Genomic DNA, 20,788 nt, shown 5'->3' on the forward strand with positions numbered 1-20,788 from the left:
TTTTATATTAATGTTTGTAAATTGTGTTTGTGTGGTTTTAAAAAAGGAGATAACAGTTTCAGTTTTCATATAAAAATAAAATTGTTACAATTTTACTTGATTTTTGTAATATATCAAAACGGTACTTATTTAAAAAAAAAAACGTGTTGCAATTTATGATAATGGCATTATCATGCCGAAATTATAGTTAATGACATGTATTTTTATCTATATCACGCTGGACTGATTTAACAGAAGGTGTAGAATTTCCAATTCATAATGCTATATTTGGTTGAAGCTTCTTGAAGTAATAATTATGAATTGAAAGTTGGTTCTGTAGGACATTGCTATTGTATTGTCAGAAATTAATTTAAAATAAATAGTGTAAGTTTTAGTTTTGGCATAAACATTTAAATAGAATTGTCAACATTCTCTTAAATTATTTATGATATGTTTGCCTCATATTGAACCAAACTGATTCCAGAACCTAAACTTGCTTTCCAAATAATGTTATATTTCTCATTTGTTCTCTCTTGGCCTGCTTCAGAGATTGAAAGAAATAATTTAGAAAACGGGAAGTTGTGCTTATAAAGACAGGATTTGTACATTTATTGTAGGTATTAAAACTATTCTATTTTAAATTGAGTGTCATACAATAGATGTTTTTAAATTAGAAAATAAATCACGATAATCACTAGGGCCCTAAGTGTGAACTTAGCCTTCTACAGATGTTTTATGAATCCACATTTTTTACACAAAGTCAGTAAAACTGTAATTAAATTAAAAGTTTTATAGTGATTTGATTAAAAATAAGTTAATTACAAACTTCTAGATTTTAAATTTTCTCCTTGCCAGCATTATGAAATATTTATTTAACAATTCATAACAATTAATAACTGTGTTTAGTATAAAATATAGTTTAGCTCTATTAAGTATTAAATAGATTTTCCTGTTCGATCCTTACAATGCTCAGAAACGTGGTTCTAAAATTTAGGTTCACTCAAAATCATCTGTAGTTTGGAATCAACATGATTTTCTCACACACTAATGGGACGTACTGGAGTAACACGTATTGTAAGTATATATAACAACGTGTTGGGACTTGCCCAGAATACCAACAAAAACAAATCCTATAAGGAAGCATGAGTGGGTGGTGGTGGCAGATGGCTCCAGGAGTCTCTACGGTACCGTTCGATGTCGACCTCCGGCCCTCGCTCAGTGTCGGTGACAGTCTCCAAGTGAGTATAATCAGGCTGCAGGGGAATGTATTCAGGCTGGAAGTGAGGGTAAGGCTCGGAGGGGAAGGGATGCCAGGTAGTGGTGGTGGGGGGAGACGTGGAGGGGGAAGGCTGCATGGGAGGGGGAGTGGTGGGAGCAGACCAACTGACTGTTCCACAACCAAAGGAAGGTTGACTAGACCACGAGTAACTCGGGGTAAAAACAGGTCCTGGTGACGAACACGCTGGCTCTGTATTGTAAACTCCTGAAACATATAGAGATATATCTTGAGCTGAACAAGACTAGTGTATTGTACTGTATCAGAAAATGGGACATAAGTGAAGGTTGCATACCAAACTGTGTGGTGGGAGGGGAGGGTCGACCACTGGACCTGGGAGGATAAGGAGCACTGCGTTGATTGCGACACAGACGTTCGCTGCTAGTGTAAACAGCTGGCTGGGGCAGTAGCCAGGTGCTGCTGTCTGTTGGCAAATACAATTATATGGTATAATGCTACTGTGGCTATTCACAACATCTGATCCTGTCTTTAAATGAGATTATATAGACATTGAAATTTATGTGATAGGTTTGGCATTCTGTACAAATGCACTGACCCAATAACCTTTCACACAAGACTGAAAATAGTAAATTAACTAACTTAACTCATGTATACATCTTACTTACGTTTTTATCTATAGGTACTAAAAAGGCATTAAACTTGCTTTCAATAATAATATTGTTGCTGTAAAATGTTTTTGTGTTAACCATATGTAAATTCGATCTACATTGTATTTTGTTTCATTGTAAACTATCAGTACTTTATACACCTGTAATTCATGTGAAAATATGTGTACGAAAATCTTTAATTTATTCTATGGAAGCAAAACAACTTTACTCTAATCAAACTACATAAAATTCTACAATTTCAATATATGGTACTTACAACAGACTTTCACAGTCATAATAATGTGATCCAAAGTTTAAGACGCTAACCAGACATATAGTTGCATGATACTAATAAAATAAACCTAAAATGACACAGCTGAATTTGGCAAAGAGTACAGCTTCAGAAGTGATTACGTCAACATTAGATGTGCCGAAAAAAAAAACAAATATTTCACCCCTTGACAAAGGGAGGTTGAGGGGGTCACTTTAAATTTTCAAATTGCAACCCCTATCTTGTGACATGTAATTTGGAAGGTAAATTTAAAAGAAACACAATGACACGGACAAAACATCTCTAGGACGATCCTAGCAAAAGTTATGGGCAACAACCCCTTACATACTAAGGGTGTAAATTAAGTCCTGATAACTTTTGCTAGAAACAGCGTAGAGGTGTTTTCTTAATGTCGTTGTGTTTCTATTTAATAGACCTTTAATATGACATGTCACAAGATCGGAGTTGCAAATTTGAAAATTTAAATGTACCCTCCTTTGAAAAGGGGGGGGTAAAAATTTTCACTCTCGAAAAATCCAAAAAAGTAATTTAACAAGTATGGTGAAGGTTGTACATTGATATCTCAATTCGTTAGGAATATATCCAGGCGTATCAGGACTTAATTTACTCCCTTAGATGTAAGATGTTGTTTACTCATAACTTTAGCTACAATCGTCGTAGAGATGTTTTTGTCCATGTCATTGCGTTTCTTTTGGATTTACCATTCAAATGACATATCACAAGATAGGGGTTGCAATTTGAAAATTTAAATTGAGCTCTCTCAACCCCCCCTTTGAAAAAGAGGAGTGAAATATCTTTACACTCTAAAAAGTCCAAAACAGTACGTATTTTAATAGGCACGGTGAAGGTTGTACATCAATATCTTAATCCGTTTGGAATATGTCCAGGTGTATCAGGACTTAATTTACACCCTGTATATTATGTCAAATAGTATATGTACATTTCACTACTCACACTGAGGGTACTGAGGCTGTTGGGGAGGGAGGTAGTCTCTGCTGTACAGGTTGGAGTCTGGTCTCTCTTTAGCATCCAGAAATGCTTTTGCAAAAGGATTATACTTAATCTTCAAAGACGTCACCTGTAATCGTAATTTAAGAGTTTAATAGGTATTTATATGAAACACTTCCAAACCTAAGTTCAATTGTTTAATATTGTGTTAGTTGCTTGATTCAATCTAATATAGTGTAAGTAAAATATTAAAATAGTCAATCAAAACTTCTGTATAATACAGTGTAAAACATTTTTATATTGACCCATTGTATATGGATGGCTAGTCCTGTAGTTGCCTTATCTCCAGTCAGTTTACAATATTTATGTCACTATTCTCTAGATTGCACCACATCCCTTGGAATCTATGTCGCTCAATTTCCACTGTTGTTTCAGAAAATTATTGAAAAGCTTTTTTCACTAACTGCACTTTTAATAAGAGCAATTCTATTCTTTATTTTATGACGCTATTAACATCCTAATCCTAATTAAAATAGAGTTAGTTGTTGATCTTTATGAGTTTACTTTTTGCACAAAACACTGTGATATAATAGAAATGCTTTAATGATTTGGTATTGAGGTGCTACACTTGAGAGAAATGCTGTTTTGAAGACAGCCAGACAACAGGAAATGTATAGCACATGACATTGGAAGCATAATTTAATCTGTCATATTCAATTTCAACAAAGATAATGGATACAGAACGTTTTGTATGTCTAGCAATATGAGGAATCCAACCATTTGAAGGATTTTAATGTGGTATAGTTGGCTTTTCGTTGGATAAAGTTTTCTTACATTTTGTAATCACAGCCCTTTAAGATACTTCTTCTATATACAGAAATAATTATCTTTTTGAATGACAAAAACATTTTTTTTTATTTTTCTTTTGTCCAGTGAAATTATTTTTATGGGTTGTGACCATAAAAAATAACTTAAAACTGATTGTACACCTTAATTAAGTCAGAGACAGACATTAAATATCTGAACTGTGTCAATTAAGAACATGATCGAAATACCAGTGCTCAAGACCACAAACTTCCCAAACTCAGGGTTATCGTTTAAATTTATTATGTCAGTTCAAAGAGTTGTAAAGTTTCACAAATAGTTTTTGTTATGCTCTACATGCCTACTCTCTTACCTCCTCATTTTGGTATGCTGTGACTGCAATGAACTGAGTCTCTGGGAAAGGGTATGTTAGGACCCGACGCTGGTCTGTGCCAACCCTCACGATGTGGACTCGAGGCTCATATTTGTGCAGGGAGTTCAGCATTATCTGAAAATTTAACTGTTTTACTCGGACTGAAAATATAAATCATTTCTAGATACATCCCTTTTTTACTCTAAAACTGGCAATGGTGAAGCTCTTTACTGGCAAGGCATTTTTGGAAGTTGACAAGGTATATTTAATAACTTTATAAAAAATGTAGTTATAATACATAGTCCATCATTTGATACTGTTTTATTCACAAGGAAATGTATTTTCATAGTTATCATACATACCTCATCATGTTAGATACTATTTTTTCACAAGAACATTTTCTTTGATATTATATTATAGTTATAATTTTTTGTTATTATTTATGCCTACATCTTGTGTGTAAAATGAAAAAGTTTGTTGTTGAACTAAAATTCCAAGTTTAGTCCTTTGAAAAAAGGGAAAATTAATATGTAAAGTTTATTATGATAAAAAGGTAGAAAAAAAACTTATATCATAAGAATAACCATTAAATTAATGTATTTTTATGTAGTAAAAGTAAAACTTTAAAATTTGTAAAATTTACCAATTTACCAAGTTTGAATTTTTGCAGAATTCAAAACGTTTATTATTATTATCATTATTTATAAATTTCAATTTGAAGTAAAGGAGTTGGTCCATAGAAATCATGATAGCTTTACTGAATAAATTTGCATTCTTTATTTTATTTAAACTGCTGAATCTAATGAAATTTGAATATTTGTAAGAAAAACTACATTTAAAACAATATAATTATCTAAAATAATTTCAAAATTTTTTTAAAAGAAGCAAAACATCAAACTTCAGAAACATATTCAACTTCAGTAATGCAACCAGAAAATAAGGATATACTATTATGATATGCTCATCATTGGTACTTCCATGGCAATTAGTTGTTAATTTTGTTTTTTTTTTCCAAAAAGTTTATAATTTGTTTGTATTTTAAAGTAAAATGTTCACCATATCTTTCCAAATGCAATGACAATGATGTATAGATTATGTACATCATAACCTGTATTGGAATGTAAAAATAAACAATTAAAAGAAACCTTGTTCATAAGACTTGCCTTAGTTTGAGAAGTAACCTGCAGTAAAATTTTTCAATTCAAAATATATATTATTGCTTAAGAAACAGCTTTAAGCTTACTTGGCCATTTCCGTTGGTTTTGTTGGTAAGCTTGACTTTGGCAAAGGACACAGACTCCTTCATCCAGTGAGCCCCAAAATTGGGTGACTCGGGATGGATGTAGATGGGATTGGGAGGTGCCACTTCTGCTTTACCTCCAGGAACCCATTCACCGTTGACATATTTCCACCTGTAACGAGACTGACTCATCATCCAAAGGCAACATTTGTGTTAAAGAGAAGGAGCCGTAGGTGACAAGCTCAAACTGTTTGAAAGTGGTTTTTACTTAGTTCATGAGTTTTGAATGTTAGTTTTGTGAATGTTATAATCTAATTTGGAGACTGCCAACATAAAAAGGTACAATTTCTTGGAAATAGATGCAACAATAACTATGTAGTGTAAATGGGCTTAGTTTTTACTTTCTCCAGAAAATTGCTCTCCAGAAAGGTCTGCCTAAATGTGTCTCTGCTTGTCTATCCACCCATCCTTCAAAAGGTTCTGCTACTGATCTAATAGATAGTATTTATGAAACTTAGCTACATAGGCTTATAGCTTGTGACCCAAGTGGACAGAATAGTACTGTGATAATATTATGAAGAAGAAAGTTATCGCTTATGAACAGTAACATAAATTTTAGTCAGAACTTGAGAGTTTTATAGATAAGTAATTATTGCACACAAGCTCGTAAATCACTGTCTAAATGTGTCTTTTCTTGTCCATCCACCTATCCTTTAATAGGTTCTGCTAATGATCTTATAGATAGTTAAATTTTTATGAAACTTAGCTACATACGCTTGTGAGCCAAGTGGACAGAATGGTACTGTGATACTATTTATCAAGAAAGTTATCGTTTATGAACAATAACATAAGTTTTAGACAGAACTTGAGAGTTTTATTGATAAGTAATAATTGCACACAGGACTAATAAATCACTTATCAAAAAGATTTCTCTGAGATGATTATGATCTTTAATCCTAAATACAGCCAGAGTATTGGTATGGTAATTTGTCAGTCATTAAGTGTTATTAAAACGTATTCCTGCTTAATATTTGGAAGGCTTTTTTCTTAGTGATAGTTGAGGAAAATTCAAATAAATCCTTTTAATTTTTTCAATTTAGAATAAATGTTAGAATTTAGAGTATTCATTTTTTCAACTAAAACTAGATTTCAGACACGACATTAAAAAGGTCTTTTTATTGTCAAAAAAAGAAGAAAACAAAACAAACTATCAATAATTGTATATTCCGTAACAATTTAGCTTGCATCAATATGATAGTGTACCTGTGTTGTTCTATTTGTACAAACTCCAGGAGAACAGAGTACATGGCCGTGGGGTCCAGTCCTGTGATACTGATCTTTACAACAGGGAACATGCGTCTGGAACAACACAATGAATTAAAATACATGTATTTTACAAGTGTCTTTTAGTGCTTTGCTATTGGTTAATTCAGAGCTACTGCTAGTCAATAAAGTTGAGCACAAAAGGTATCAAACATAAAAAGCTATAAAAATTTATGTTTAGGGCATAGCCAAAAAGTATTTTAGAAATTTGTTAGTTCTAAAAATATAAATACAGAAAGGTGATTTTTTTAGGAGTTATATGCTTTTAAATATAACTTTATACTGGTATTAAAATATATAAATAAAAAAACTTTAAAACATGGCATTAAGTCTTTGTTTTAACAATAAAATATGTCAAAAAATAAAACACATTTTAGATACATAAATAATAAATAAAACTACTTATAACACATGCAATATGTAAATTTTTTATTGATCTATAAGGTGGTAGATATTTTCGTCAATCTCCTTTATTTGTCAATGGCCAAACAACAAAAACCATGGAAATATATAAATACTCAATTTTTTTTACCAAACGCTAGTATTTCTCTAGCAAAATATGCTTAGCGCTTTCGTATTATAATGGATAAAATTGTAATTCCTACATGTCAAACTAAATTTCAAGATGTGACATAAACATAAGATTTATGAAAAATTTCACACCATTACTCTATTATATTGGAACCTACATTAAAATGTACTTTCAATATAAATAATTACCAATTTTTATTAAAATGTAACCACCAACCCATATTTCCAAATCCAGTATGATCCAGCACATAAATGTAAGTATCATGCAATATTTTTCTTTCTCTTTGACAGTTGCCAATGGTAACTGCAGTTTTGGGGGAAAGAAGGTTTTGTGTAATTTAAACATTACACAATTATAAAGTTATAGAGACTGATACAAGTAGTTATAAGCTACAAAAAGTTGCCAAAATACCAAAAGTAAGCATGTACCCCCAAGTTGTCTCAACTGATAATTGTTAAAATCCAATTCATATGGCCAAGGAAGTGTGATGTCTTTCTTCATAAATCAGTACGGTATAACAAACATGAGTATTACACAGAATTATTAGTAAACGGTACTGAATCATGAAATAATACTCTGTCTTGTTACTATATAGTATCAAAGGGTCCTGTTTCAGTGAGCAGAGAAACTAAGAGACCTAAATTTTACATGAATTATGAACCACTTAGTTATTGAACTGATTGTGTTGAGTGATTAGTAAAGTTGGCTCACAGCTCTTGTGTAAAGAGGTTGATTTTGGATCGTATCAGTTTAACTGCTTTAACCTCCAACTGCTAACTATGCTTTTAATATTCTTTTTGAGAGGTACTGTACCAATCAGTATTATAATTAGGTATGAATAGAGTTTATTGTAATTAAACAATAATAAGCACTGGGAATTAAACAGTAAAGTATTGAGAGAAGACAGAGACTATCAAAATATTTTGTATTTTTAGAAATTCAATGGTTATTGATAAAGACACTGAATAAACAATACAACAGAGTATCGAAGTACCTGAAAGAACTTAGTGAAAGAGTTATTGCAAAGATAGATGGAATGTCCTTTGACCTGAAAATCAATAAAGTTCCTTGGAACTAGAAGAACCTACATTCCAAGTTAAGTTTCAAGTCTCTGACCTTTCTAGCAAGGGTTATCTCGCAGCCGAGTAACAGGATTGACTGGACTGCTCTTTGACATTTTGATCCAAAAATCAATATGGTTCTTCCTTGAACCAACAAGAACATATGTACCCAAGTTCAAGTTTCTAGAACCTTCTATCACAGACGGACGGGCAACAGCATGATTTAAAGGTGACCCCGTAATAATTCATGTCGATTGTTGGTGTATGGATTGAACAATCATTTAGTGCGTGTTACATAACAGTAGTTTCTTTTGAATAAAAGTTAAAAATTAATAAAGGTTTAAATTTCCGCCTTCTTAGTTTTAAAAAATCTAAAGAACGGCTGGAGGTTTAAGCGGATGGTTGGTTTGATTTTCAGTTGAATAGAACCAACGTTTATAGAAGACAATAAAAATCTTGCATTACCTAATTTTACCAGTTAGGAAGGTTGGAAAATTAGCGCATAATTTTAGGAGACAAGATCAATCGTAAACTGGGAAAGAAAAACTATACTTGAACACATGGGAAATAAAGTTGAAGGGAATTATGTTTTGCACTCTTACTATTTGATACACCTTGATTTGGCTGCCGTATATATAAAACCATTATTATTTTTTCCAATACCGAAAGTATCTTATAATGAAGCCAAAAATGATCGGTATTTTTCACACCAAATCATCTAACGCGATCTGAGCACTGGAGAGTACTGGTTGGAAATGCCCTTGGACAGACCACTGAAGCCCACTGAGTAAAAGAAGTTTTCCTCGAGACAGTACCTAAATTCAAACTCAGATCGTGTAAGCGCTACCGCTACCTTACAACAATGTAGACACCAAAACATACTCAAAACTAATAGTACATTGTCATTTCCACCGGTAAAAAACCATGTGTCTTTATAATTAAAAAGTACCGATAAAGTAATAATTAAAGCATGATTAATCACTTATGACCAACTTCATTCAGATGATATATAATGGCTGGATAAATATAGCATTAATTAATCACGTTAATAAAAATAATAAGCTTTTACATATAGACTGGATATTATATACAATAGCTGGGTTAATTACTTTGGATGTGACGTATACAAATTGAAAATTATATCATAGATATGTATATTATTAGTATGTTTGATTCTTTCTCTGTAATAATACTAGACAAAGTATAATTTTCTGAAATTGTAATTTCGTCATAAAAACAAGTCATTTATATAGTGTTCATAGGAACGATACTTAATTTTAGAGACGGAAATCAGAAGATAGCCAGCCAGTTGTGAGACTGTCCTCAATTCTCTGGACTCATGAGTTTGGCATTTTGTGAGTGTGAGGCGACAACCTGGTCCTTCAGCCAACCTCTCAAATTAATATTTTCATTGGTGAGACACATAATACAGTTTAGGAATCATAAAAACAGTATTAATAAGGAAATCGTTTCCATAAAATAAGGGGATGAAAAATAAAATTGTTTTCCAAACCTATTTATTAAGTACCGGTTAAGACAAACATCATGACGTGATTTGGACCGGAAACGTCATTACCCACCAGCCGTTGCTTTCCCTCATTTTAAACTACATTATCGGTAGTATCTGTAGATAACCTCAGTCAAACTTCGTAATTTACCCCTTTGATTGCGTAATACTTGTTATCATGCGATAGCGATTGTCCATCGTCCACAGACGGAGGCGACAGTCTCTAATCGATTTATTTATTCCTAAGTTATAGGGTTTTTAGGGTTTGTATCAAAAATGCAATGCTTATGAGAGGGTTTTCTATGGTAAACAAAATGCATGGCTTAATCACTGTTATCAAGTTTGGGTGGGCACCCTGTATTAGTTGCCTCATTGAAATAGTTTTTATAAAGTAAATATTATTTATGAGCTCTAGGGGGGCTTTTAACCCTCAGAAAATTGCTCGCTGGACAACTGACACTGAGTTATCATAAAATTTCAAATGTATAGCTCATTTTCATTATCGTGAGTCATGATGTCCTCTAGACAGACGGACAGACAATCATACAGAAAAATGTTACATCCTCCGCCAGACAAAAGAGGAATTGTGTCAGCCTACCAAGTGATAGGCTTGAATGATGGTCAGCCTAATTCCATGGTTGGTGATACACTACCATGGAACCAATTCTCGTCTATATTGAATTGGGGTTGCATGCCAAATTTAAAGTCTACAGATTAAACCATTCTCTAAATATCTTACCTCATGATACATTCACATTTTTGTTCATCAAGTCATATTATTCCATAGCAATGTTCAAATAATAAAAGTTTTAGTGAGCTAGGGAGGGTTCAACAACGTAAGGTTGTACCGCAATAAAATCTTTTCGCTTATTTTTAACATTAATTTTCCACTCTATTATTTCATCTTTTTCTCTATGAATACAAATGTCACATGTTAAAATCTCATGTGCAGGTTTAACAACCCTTATGAAGGTTCCATAATCCAGGATTGTACGAGGATCATGTGCCTGAAGACTTGTTCACAGTTCTCACTGGTGGTAGAACGGTCTCTCCCTAAAGTTTGCATAGTTTTAACGTTGAAAAATAAATTTTATATTTTATTTTTCAATTTAACTTCACATTTTAGTTTTTAATATGAACGACAAAACATATTATTGTACAACATATATTATTTTATGTGAGATTAAACGCAGTGAATCTATATTTTAATTTTTTATGTTAGTGGTGACAGACTGAAATCCCATTTCCATCTCATCTAAGCTAGGATCTGATTTACAGCAGGGCGGCCAACTGCTGCTAACAACAACCGCAATTAACACTTGCTGCCAACAAAACAAACAGAGGCGGCCATCTTGTCCATCAGTGACGTTTCGTGCCGCTTGCTGTCTTTGGTTCTCGCCGACCTTGGAAGGTCTGACCCCCGACTAGAGTAGTTACTCGGTGTAGTTTCTCTCTAGTTCTCCGACACATCTTTTTGTTTTTCACATTTACTAAATCGATACATTTAAAACGGTTAATTTTACGTTCTTTAGATAGATCATGAAAAGACCGATGAACAACTATGTGAATAAAAAGTGCAATATCTATTATTTTAAAAAAATAAGTAAAATATTTAATATTATAATATTAGGGTCAGTTTTTATAAACTTCATAATTATTCATGGAAACTCCAAATCAATATAGCAAGCCGAAGGCTGCTATTTCTTGTTCAACTTAAAAATACAAGTACATTATTAACCTATTCTGCCCGATTGTCCACAACATGCGACTCAGTATAGAAGTTTAAGTTGGTTAATTGTTGTACAGTTTGGTTAACGTTTTTGATTTTTTAATACGTTCTCAAGTAACAGCCCTTTTAGATAACTTTCATAAAATCAGAAAAATAGAATAAAAGAATCTTTTTGATCATTTCACGAGAAATTGTGGTATTACAAGTAATGTTTGTGTGTATCCAAAATTCAGGCTCACAGAAATTTGGCTGTACATAACTACATGACTTCTTACAGTAGCCTATATTAGAGAGTAAAATTACTTTAGAGAGTAAAATGTAATTTTATATTTTATTAAAATGATATCTTCAACAGTTTCTTTGTTGAGTATGGCTTCAAAACTCCTAAAAGTAAAATTTCCTATTTTAAATGCCTTTGTTAGCTGATAAAAACAATTTTATATTCTGTTTACCCACAGGCAAGTTATCAGGGATGTGACTATGAAACATAAAAATAAGCCAACAAAAAAGCTACGACCCACGAGACCAGTTAGGGATTAAGGTAGCGACGGTCTAGCTACCATCCTTGATCACTTAACGGTACGAGATAAGAAGATACTTCGTCCAATGCTACTGTTGCCACTTGTAACAGATTCGCAAGCTATTTAACGGGGAACGAAGAGAGGGAGTGATTATAAATTGACAGAAAAGTATTCAATTTGTTGTTAAATGTAGTTAACCAAAACGAGATTATTGGCTTAGTGTAGGGAAGTCTATCACTCGTGGGGCTGCAAAGTTTCATTTCTGTCTGTCTGTCCGCACGATATACCTAAAATGAACTGACCTTTTAACTTGAAATTTTGCATGAAGCTTCATTTATATTTAAAGAACGTTTATATTAATTCGAGTTCGATGATGAGGCATGTCACTCCATGGGATTTGGCTGGGCTTCAGCAAATGTGTTTACATTGGTGTTATGGTAAACCATAATGGCAACGAGCAACTAGTAAATTAGATAATTTTCTAAACAGAGTACAATTATATCATATTTTATCATATGGTATAAAGACAAATAAGATGAGGTTACTCCATTGTATCGGCTTATTGATTAGTATATGAATGGGTGTTACTTAAATAAAGTCCGGCAGCCTGTAAGTATCAAAAGTAGTGTCCTATACAATCTATATACTTGTATCAGGTGTTTGGAATTATGAACAAAAAATTAGTGTAGTTTTTTCCAAAGTAATTGTTTTATGAATTATAAAAATGACGTGTTAGATAAGACTGTGATCCAACATTTTATAATTAAGAAAAAATAATATTGTGGAAAGTCAATGATAGCGTGACAAGACTTTACTTCAGCGCACTCTTGCGTTGTAATCCGGAGCTTTTATAATTTAAACACCGCTATGAATCACAACTCAAAGAACAAAAATGTGTTGCATCATGTAGCAAGGTATATTGAGAAGATCATCACTATAATTTAAATTCTGCATGAACATTCATTTATACACAGAAAATAATGAGTTGTATGACTTTGCATGTCAAACCATGGCATTTTGCTGACCGTCATTGAAACCTATCACTTATTAGGCAGACAAAATATCTTTTGTCTCCCGAGGTGATGTAAACATTTTTCTTTTCCGTATAATTTAGGTATGTCTACCTGTCCGAGGGACATCTCGAGATGAAATACACATCGTCATATACTACATATAGACTTGAAATTTTGCATGTAACCACAGCGTAGACTGTTACGCGGGAAGTGATCTTACCTTGTTGCGATCAAGGATCAAGTGGATAACAACTCTAAATAACTTAACTTAGATTGGTATCGCGATCTACATATAGCCGCACAGAACTTGCTTTACTGCACATTTCCAAATTCACCACTCATATGGATGCAAAGTTTATTCTCTTTCTAACTCAACTTTACCACGATAACCGGACATTTATCGTTTAAATAACAATAATTATCGTGTCATACTTATAGCCTAAGTAATGTATCTTTAATTTTTATATAATGCAGAAAAAAATCATAAAATACTTAACTTTTCTTGTTTCACTTTAATCTTAAGTTTAGAGTTTGCTATTAATCAGTTTAAAACTGTATAAAAGATTTAATTTCTCATAAATTAAGTAATTAAGAATATTACGTTAGAAGAATATTAAATAAAACATTATTTTAATTTTACTTTTATTAATATAAACTTGAATTCAGTTTCTCAATTTAATATTTAATGGTTTTTTAGAGTCTCTGTCCCTTCTAATACAACAAAACTCCATATCCTAATCTGACAAACAATAAAGACTGGGGCAGCGACTTTAACGCGTGGTTAAACTGAACTCCAACGTACAACGTCTCAATTTGTCAATGACAATTAATTAATTTGGATTTTTACAAACAAATCGAATCGTCTCTGGCAATAAGTACCGTTCAGTGCTTCCAATTGAATATATCAATTATTTCTATACTTTACACAATTTAAACACACTTTCCCAAAAATCTCCTTTTCAGTTCCAAATTACAGTTTTACCAAATTAATACCGTACCTTCCATTCTTGGTGACGATCATTTCATTGGTGAGGGACTGGAATTTGATCCAGAGATCGCGGTCGTCCAGAGACAGCTGGAGCCTGTGTTCTTGCGGACAATCGTCCCGGTCCCCCGTCTGTACCTCGGACAGCCCGTGGTGGCTCATCCTCCTGGAACATGTCATAAATAATAAACTACTGAAGTATATCTTGACAGTAATGTACAGTAATTAACAAAATATATAACAATAGTTCATTCAGTCTGAAGAGTACTTACTGAGGGCTGAAACCGATTGCTAAATAATAAACTACTGAAGTATATCTTGACAGTAATGTACAGTAATTAACAAAATATATAACAATAGTTCATTCAGTCTGAAGAGTACTTACTGAGGGCTGAAACCGATTGCTAAATAATAAACTACTGAAGTATATCTTGACATTAATGTACAGTAATTAACAGTAATTAATAGTTCATTCAGTCTGGAGAGAACTTACTGAGGGCTGAAACCGATTGCTAAATAATAAACTACTGAAGTATGTCTTGACAGTAATGTACAGTAATTAATAGTTCATTCAGTCTGAAGAGAACTTACTGAGGGCTGAAACCGATTGCTAAATAATAAACTACTGAAGTATATCTTGACAGTAATGTACAGTAATTAACAAAATATATAATAATAGTTCATTCAGTCTGAAGAGAACTTACTGAGGGCTGAAACCGATTGCTTTTGAAAGACTTTGGGATTATAACATTGTTCCTAACTCATTTGCTCATACTATATTGGCATTTTTGGCACGAGGGAATAAAACGAAACTTTTTACCTATTCTCATTTTATATGTAATACATGAATCCCGCCTCACCTCTTTCCTATTATATCCTTGTGTATACTTAACAATGAGAATATCAAATAATATGTGTTGCGCTGTTAAATTTTGAACTATTTGCTACAGCGCGAAGATTTTTAATTATCTAAAAAAATCAAGGAAATCGGCTAAGGTAAATAGTGAATTTAACCTACATGAAATATTACATACAGACATCCAAGATTGATTTACACTTTTCAATATTGTTGTCTAGAAATAGGGATTTAAAAAATTAAAACTTCTTGTCTGTTAGAGGTGTACAGAAAACATGAAAAGTGAGATAAGATGAGAGTTTATCTAATTTCCTATTGGTTATCTGAAGTACATTAATGACTTTTACTGAACAAGATATCATACAGGCTAATAGATAAGAGTTTCCGAAGATAACCTCTCCCTCCACCATCATCAGCGTAGGCTACGTAGATAACGCACAATACTCACTCTTATAGTACGTTCTGTGAACTCGTACACCCTACATTTAAGAACATAGACCTATAATATTTTGTTACTAAATAGGGAACAAAAGGCATTAAAATCTTGGCTTTAATTCATATGTGGTTGATTTTAAAGGTAAAAATTGTTTTTTGTACAATTATCGAATCTTTATTACTCGTACATTAAAGAATGTGTTTTTGCCTTTAGTAAAACAGCATACTACCTTTGTATATGGAACAGCATAGTGTGTTTTGAAGGAATTCTCTCTACTTCATATAAATCTACCTATTGCAATTTCCCTCATGACGTAATTTCCAGGAGATTTTTTCCTTATACAATATAACGTAAGCTTAAAAACACGATAACTGCCGTAATTTTTAAAATATCTAGCCTAAACTGGGTACTACATAGCTTCGCCGAGTTCATTATTCAGTCTTAACCAATAAAAAGCTTCGAGATTGCACTCATTCACATTTGAACAAAAGTTTGAACTCAACAAATCCCCGCCATTGTTCCCGCGCCACACTTCTTGCTAAATGGTTCTGTCTGTACCAATGACGTCACTGATCGTCAAAACAATCTCTATACTCTGTCCTGTAAACTGTGACCTTTAAGGATTATAGATCCTCACCCACTACAAACTACTGCTCTACTACATTTTTTCTGTAACAGATACCATGGCGTACAGAAACTGCTTTGTATTTTTTGATGTATTAGCATAATTTTATTATAAATATTGTCTCCTTAAAACAACAAAGAAAATTACTGTAAAATGGCTTTGATCTACACTTATGAGAGTAATTGTACACTGCTTTAATTTTTTGAAATTACACTGCCGATTGCATCTTTGCCGTTGAAAGGCCTCGTGTATTAAACTTAAAGTTATTCGACAACTATGTAATTTCTTTCTTCTGTAATAATTTTTTTGCTAAAGAAATTCCTCTTTTAATGGCATTTTTATAAAGATTTAATTTTCAAATTAAATAACAATCAACAAAACTGGTCAGTACAAACCAAGAAAAGATAAATTAATGAATGAAAGAAGGCCCCCTTTCTTATATAAGCAACATCGACTTCGATGTTGGTGCATTTCATACCATGAGGTTTGGCTGAGCGTTAGTGAATTATTACATTGATCTAATGGTTAACGTTCAAAGACTACATATATGTAGTATATGGTAACGATGATGGTAAAGAATGATTATAGAATGAACACATTTTTAAACAATATGACATTTTTACATGTGAAATATTAGCCTAATGAAATAAACTAAAGTATAGACTTTAAACTTTGCATGCAACCTCAGCGAATATAAGTGAGTGTTATTTCAATTTTATAGATCTTTAGAAATGCCATCACGACGCCTAGCCGCCCGCCAGCGAGGGTGCGTCGCCGTCTCGTCTACTAGTAATACATTACTCGAAAACTTTGGCCGTCTCCTTTTGTATTGAAGTCAAATCTTGCCTACGTGAACTCACTACACTAATGAATGCTTCTTCGTTTATAGCGAAGGGCCAGTCGCCGGATTGTTTATGATTTATTAATTACGGTTACTAACGTAATAGCTCTCAAGCCCGGGAGAGTGAAATATGTACAGACCTTGACGTTTAGAACACTTTATAATCCAGTTTTCTATGTGAAACTCTGCAAGCCACAATTCTCAACCTATTGACTTCGTTTTTAGTAAAATTACAATCTGTATTATTTTATATAAATTTATAAAGTAACAAAATTTGGGGGGGGGGGGGTTCAAATATATTTCTGACCTCCTGGAACAAGTAATGTTAAGGCCTTCAGGGTAACTACTCAACATGGATACAAAACAGTGAAAACAATTTTTAAGCATGTTTTGTCCTTAAGGGCTTACTTATTCTACGTTTATTTTACCGTCACATCCAGGTCTTCCAAAGAGAGATGGAGGGGAGGGATCTAAACTAAAAAATCCAGCAGATGCAAACAAGTCAAGGAGGAAAAACCCAAAACATCGTAAAGGGAGATAGTGATGACACCCAGGGCAGGTCGTGCCGCCAGGGCAGGGTGAGGCGGCACTTTGAAGTCGAACCTACAGCAGGGTTGTAAAGTCACATTGTACCACAGGTGTACCTTCAGCCGCCCTTGCCCTTGACTGCCCGTCGGCACTGATTCCGTAGGGCGGCCCACGATGTTTCATTCATAGACACTGTTAAATTTATATCTCACAAAACGACTTAATTGTCTTTTATACTGTTTGTTTTTGTTTTTAATTTTTCAAATGTCTTGACAAACCAGACGGCAGTGAAAGTGTTAAATAAAATTTCAAACAATTCTACTGACCTACCTCAACGAAATAATTTGACAAACCAAAAAGTTTGTCTTGTGTTCTTGGAAATAATTACTAGATTCAATAGACAGCAATTTAACGATGACAATTACTTAAACATTTTGTGTATGAGATAAAAAATAAGGACAGAACGAGAGTTTGGAATAAACATTAATTATATAGGATAGGATTTAACTAAAGGTCATCAACGGGTAAAGCACCCTCTTAAAGCCATTTTTGACCATGTTAAGAATACTTTTCACCACCCTACAAGTATAAAACTGCATTATCCAAATACACAAGGAAACAAGAAAAACTATCACATAATTCAGTAAATATGAACGTTTTAATAACAACATACATCAATAAATACAATTTTGTTTATATAAATTCAAATTTTTGGAAGTAATTTAAACATTCGTCTTATTTATGTTGACATTAAATTGCAACATTAAACATTCAAGTTCACATTTACCACAATACTTCAGTACAACGCAACAAGTTAGCATTGTAACTAGGTAACTAGGACCTGTTCTCCTGTGATATCATCTGGTGATATCATCTAACTTGACAATCAACAGGATGCCAGTCCAACTGGTGTTAGAATGGATAACTTCATATTTATACGGAAGAAAATCTGGTTTTGTTTCCTAGTCTGAACTTAGGAAATCATTTGTTCAATATTCACAGCTAATAAAAACATCTACTTACTGTATGTAATAATGAGACGAACGTAATTGTTATTTAAGAGCGGCTGTATTGGTGGTCATCTTGATTTTAGCCCGATAGTATAACAACTTTAACCTTTGAACACTGACGATTTTATTTTTGGTCGTAGACGTATGTGGAATGTCTCATTTTCAAAATAAGACAAATGTTTAGTATTGGATATTTTTGTTGTTTATTCAGAAAATTCTCAAACTTTTTTTATTTCATCGTTCACAAAGTACTAACTAAACTTTAAAAACAAACCGAAATAGCGTTTAAATCCGCATTAAACACGTGTTTGAAATGACACATCTCTCATAACTTTAGCATGACAAATAAGGGCGTAGCCCCTGTTTGAAGTTTAACGTGTTCTTATGGGGTGGAATTCAACATCGCGTCGTCTCCCTCAACTCTGTATCTTTTAGATTTGATTTATCACTGCGGTACAATTTCATTCAAGCCAGTCAAAACGAGCAATACAATTCCCCGTCCATGTTATTGTGTCTGTCCATGAGGACGGACAGAATAAGGCTCAAAAGGGGGATCGGTCTCTCCTTACTTAAAAAAATTGGATATCAAAATTGTTAATTCAGTTCATACAAATTAATAATTTAACTATTAACATTCGCACAACAACAAATAATTTTATTTATATATTTCGTACACATTTATAAACAAAAGTACTCGTTGACCGAAATAATAAAATGAAATATGACATATAAAAATAAATGACTTGAATTTCTGAATCTATCAAATACGTCGTTGACTAAATTGGTAAAATGCTAAATTGGTAACTCACAGATTTTACATGTACTATGTGAAATTAGGTGATAAACTATTAATTATAATCGATTCAGGTGGTTAGTTTACAACTTAAAATTATTAAGGAAAGTAATGTGGGCACAGTAAAAGGAAAATGATAAGTAAACTATGAATTCATTTCCTTAACGATATTATGCACCTACTTTTTATGTAAAAATGACCATCAACTGCTATAAATATTATCTCTGTATCCCTGTTTTCGTGATATCCATAATTTCTAGAAACTGGCCCAACAGTTGGGTTAGTGCAGGCGGAGCGGGTGCGGTGCAGTGATGAAGGAGATGGAGAGATAGACGGCGGTTTAGCGGGATGATAATCCAACACAGGGGCCAGTTGGCACCTAACATTCACACGATTAAGTGTAAAAACAGCCTAACAATATATTTACACCTATACATACTCACACTAAACGCTGGTCAAAACTCCAATCAATTCACAGGTATGTCACAAAAGCCACCGAGCAGGGGCACGATTTCACACCACTCTGCGATGGAAACGGTGGACTCAGTGCGGGTCCGCTCGTCGTGACAGCAGGTCGCCCGTGATTGGTCGAGCGCTCCCGTGCTGCGCTCTCATTGGCTGCTCGGGTGGGCGGGATCTCGTCTCATTACACGCTCCCGGAAACTCATTAATATGGACCCTCTCACGGTAAATATGGCTCCACAAACATGATCTTTGGTGAGGAACTGATTCTGTAGATCTGTAGCCGAGACGATCAGGTTTAATGTTTAAATTACGGTATTTAAGATATTGAAGACACCTCAAGTAGTTAGTTGTAAATTGTGTTAAAATTTGTGGTACACTGCAATTAATAATCAGTTAGTTATAAAACTTACGTTAAAAGACTAACAACAATAATGAAAAATATTTTATAACCATTTACAAATTGCAAAGCTAGAATAATCAATGTTTTACAATAATTTTTGTTAAGTATTAGAACAGAACATTATAAAAAAGTATAATAGAGTTGAATTGATAGGTTTTAACGAATCAACAATACAAAAAAACATACTTTGTATTGTATTTAAAGTATTTTAAAGAACTTTGAATTTTGAAAATTAAATAAACTTATATAAATAATGCAATTGTAAGTTTTCTCTGTAACATTCGTTAAGATCCGTATGCATTTAATAAAACATGGGTTTTAGGTACATATTTGTAATTACAACTTACAATCTGATTATTGCAATCCATCATACAGAATCTGACAAAGAAGTAGGTTTTAACATCAGTGGCGTAACTTGGGGGGGGGGTGCAGGGAGTAGGACCCCACCAAATTCCTTAGAAATAAAAAAGATTCGTATAACAGCAATACGATCTTGTTTGAAATACAGCAGTAAATTTATATTTTTAATTAGACGTATCTAATGAGTTAAAATTTATTTATGAGTTCAGGTTTATTGTATAATCCATGTTCATTCAGATTCACCCCCCCCCCTCAAGCCTAGTCCTAGTTACACTACTGTTCA

General features: G+C 33.1%; 1 protein-coding gene across 1 annotated transcript; it reads right to left on the reverse strand.

The window, feature by feature from the left end:
* Positions 1 to 1,000: 1,000 nt before the first annotated feature.
* LOC124358765 (T-related protein-like) lies at positions 1,001 to 19,818 on the reverse strand. Its single transcript, XM_046811062.1, has 8 exons — positions 19,724 to 19,818; positions 14,205 to 14,357; positions 6,784 to 6,879; positions 5,524 to 5,692; positions 4,281 to 4,415; positions 3,110 to 3,233; positions 1,551 to 1,679; positions 1,001 to 1,462 (listed from the first exon to the last, which is right to left on the reverse strand). The coding sequence occupies exons 2-8, from the start codon at positions 14,351 to 14,353 to the stop codon at positions 1,110 to 1,112; spliced, it is 1,155 nt and encodes a 384-aa protein (XP_046667018.1). The 5' UTR covers positions 14,354 to 14,357; positions 19,724 to 19,818; the 3' UTR covers positions 1,001 to 1,109.
* Positions 19,819 to 20,788: the final 970 nt, after the last annotated feature.

The sequence above is a fragment of the Homalodisca vitripennis genome, chromosome 3 (assembly GCF_021130785.1).
Source record: "Homalodisca vitripennis isolate AUS2020 chromosome 3, UT_GWSS_2.1, whole genome shotgun sequence".
NCBI classification, from domain to species: Eukaryota; Metazoa; Arthropoda; class Insecta; order Hemiptera; family Cicadellidae; genus Homalodisca; species Homalodisca vitripennis.

Coding starts and splice junctions, on each gene's coding strand:
- LOC124358765 (XM_046811062.1), bottom strand. CDS start 14,353: ATGAGCCACCACGGGCTGTCCGAGGTACAGACGGGGGACCGGGACGAT. Junction 5,693..6,783: donor GTACAAATAGAACAACACAG/GTACACTATCAT, acceptor GTCTCGTTACAG/GTGGAAATATGTCAACGGTG. Junction 4,416..5,523: donor AAACCAACGGAAATGGCCAA/GTAAGCTTAAAG, acceptor TTAAATTTTCAG/ATAATGCTGAACTCCCTGCA.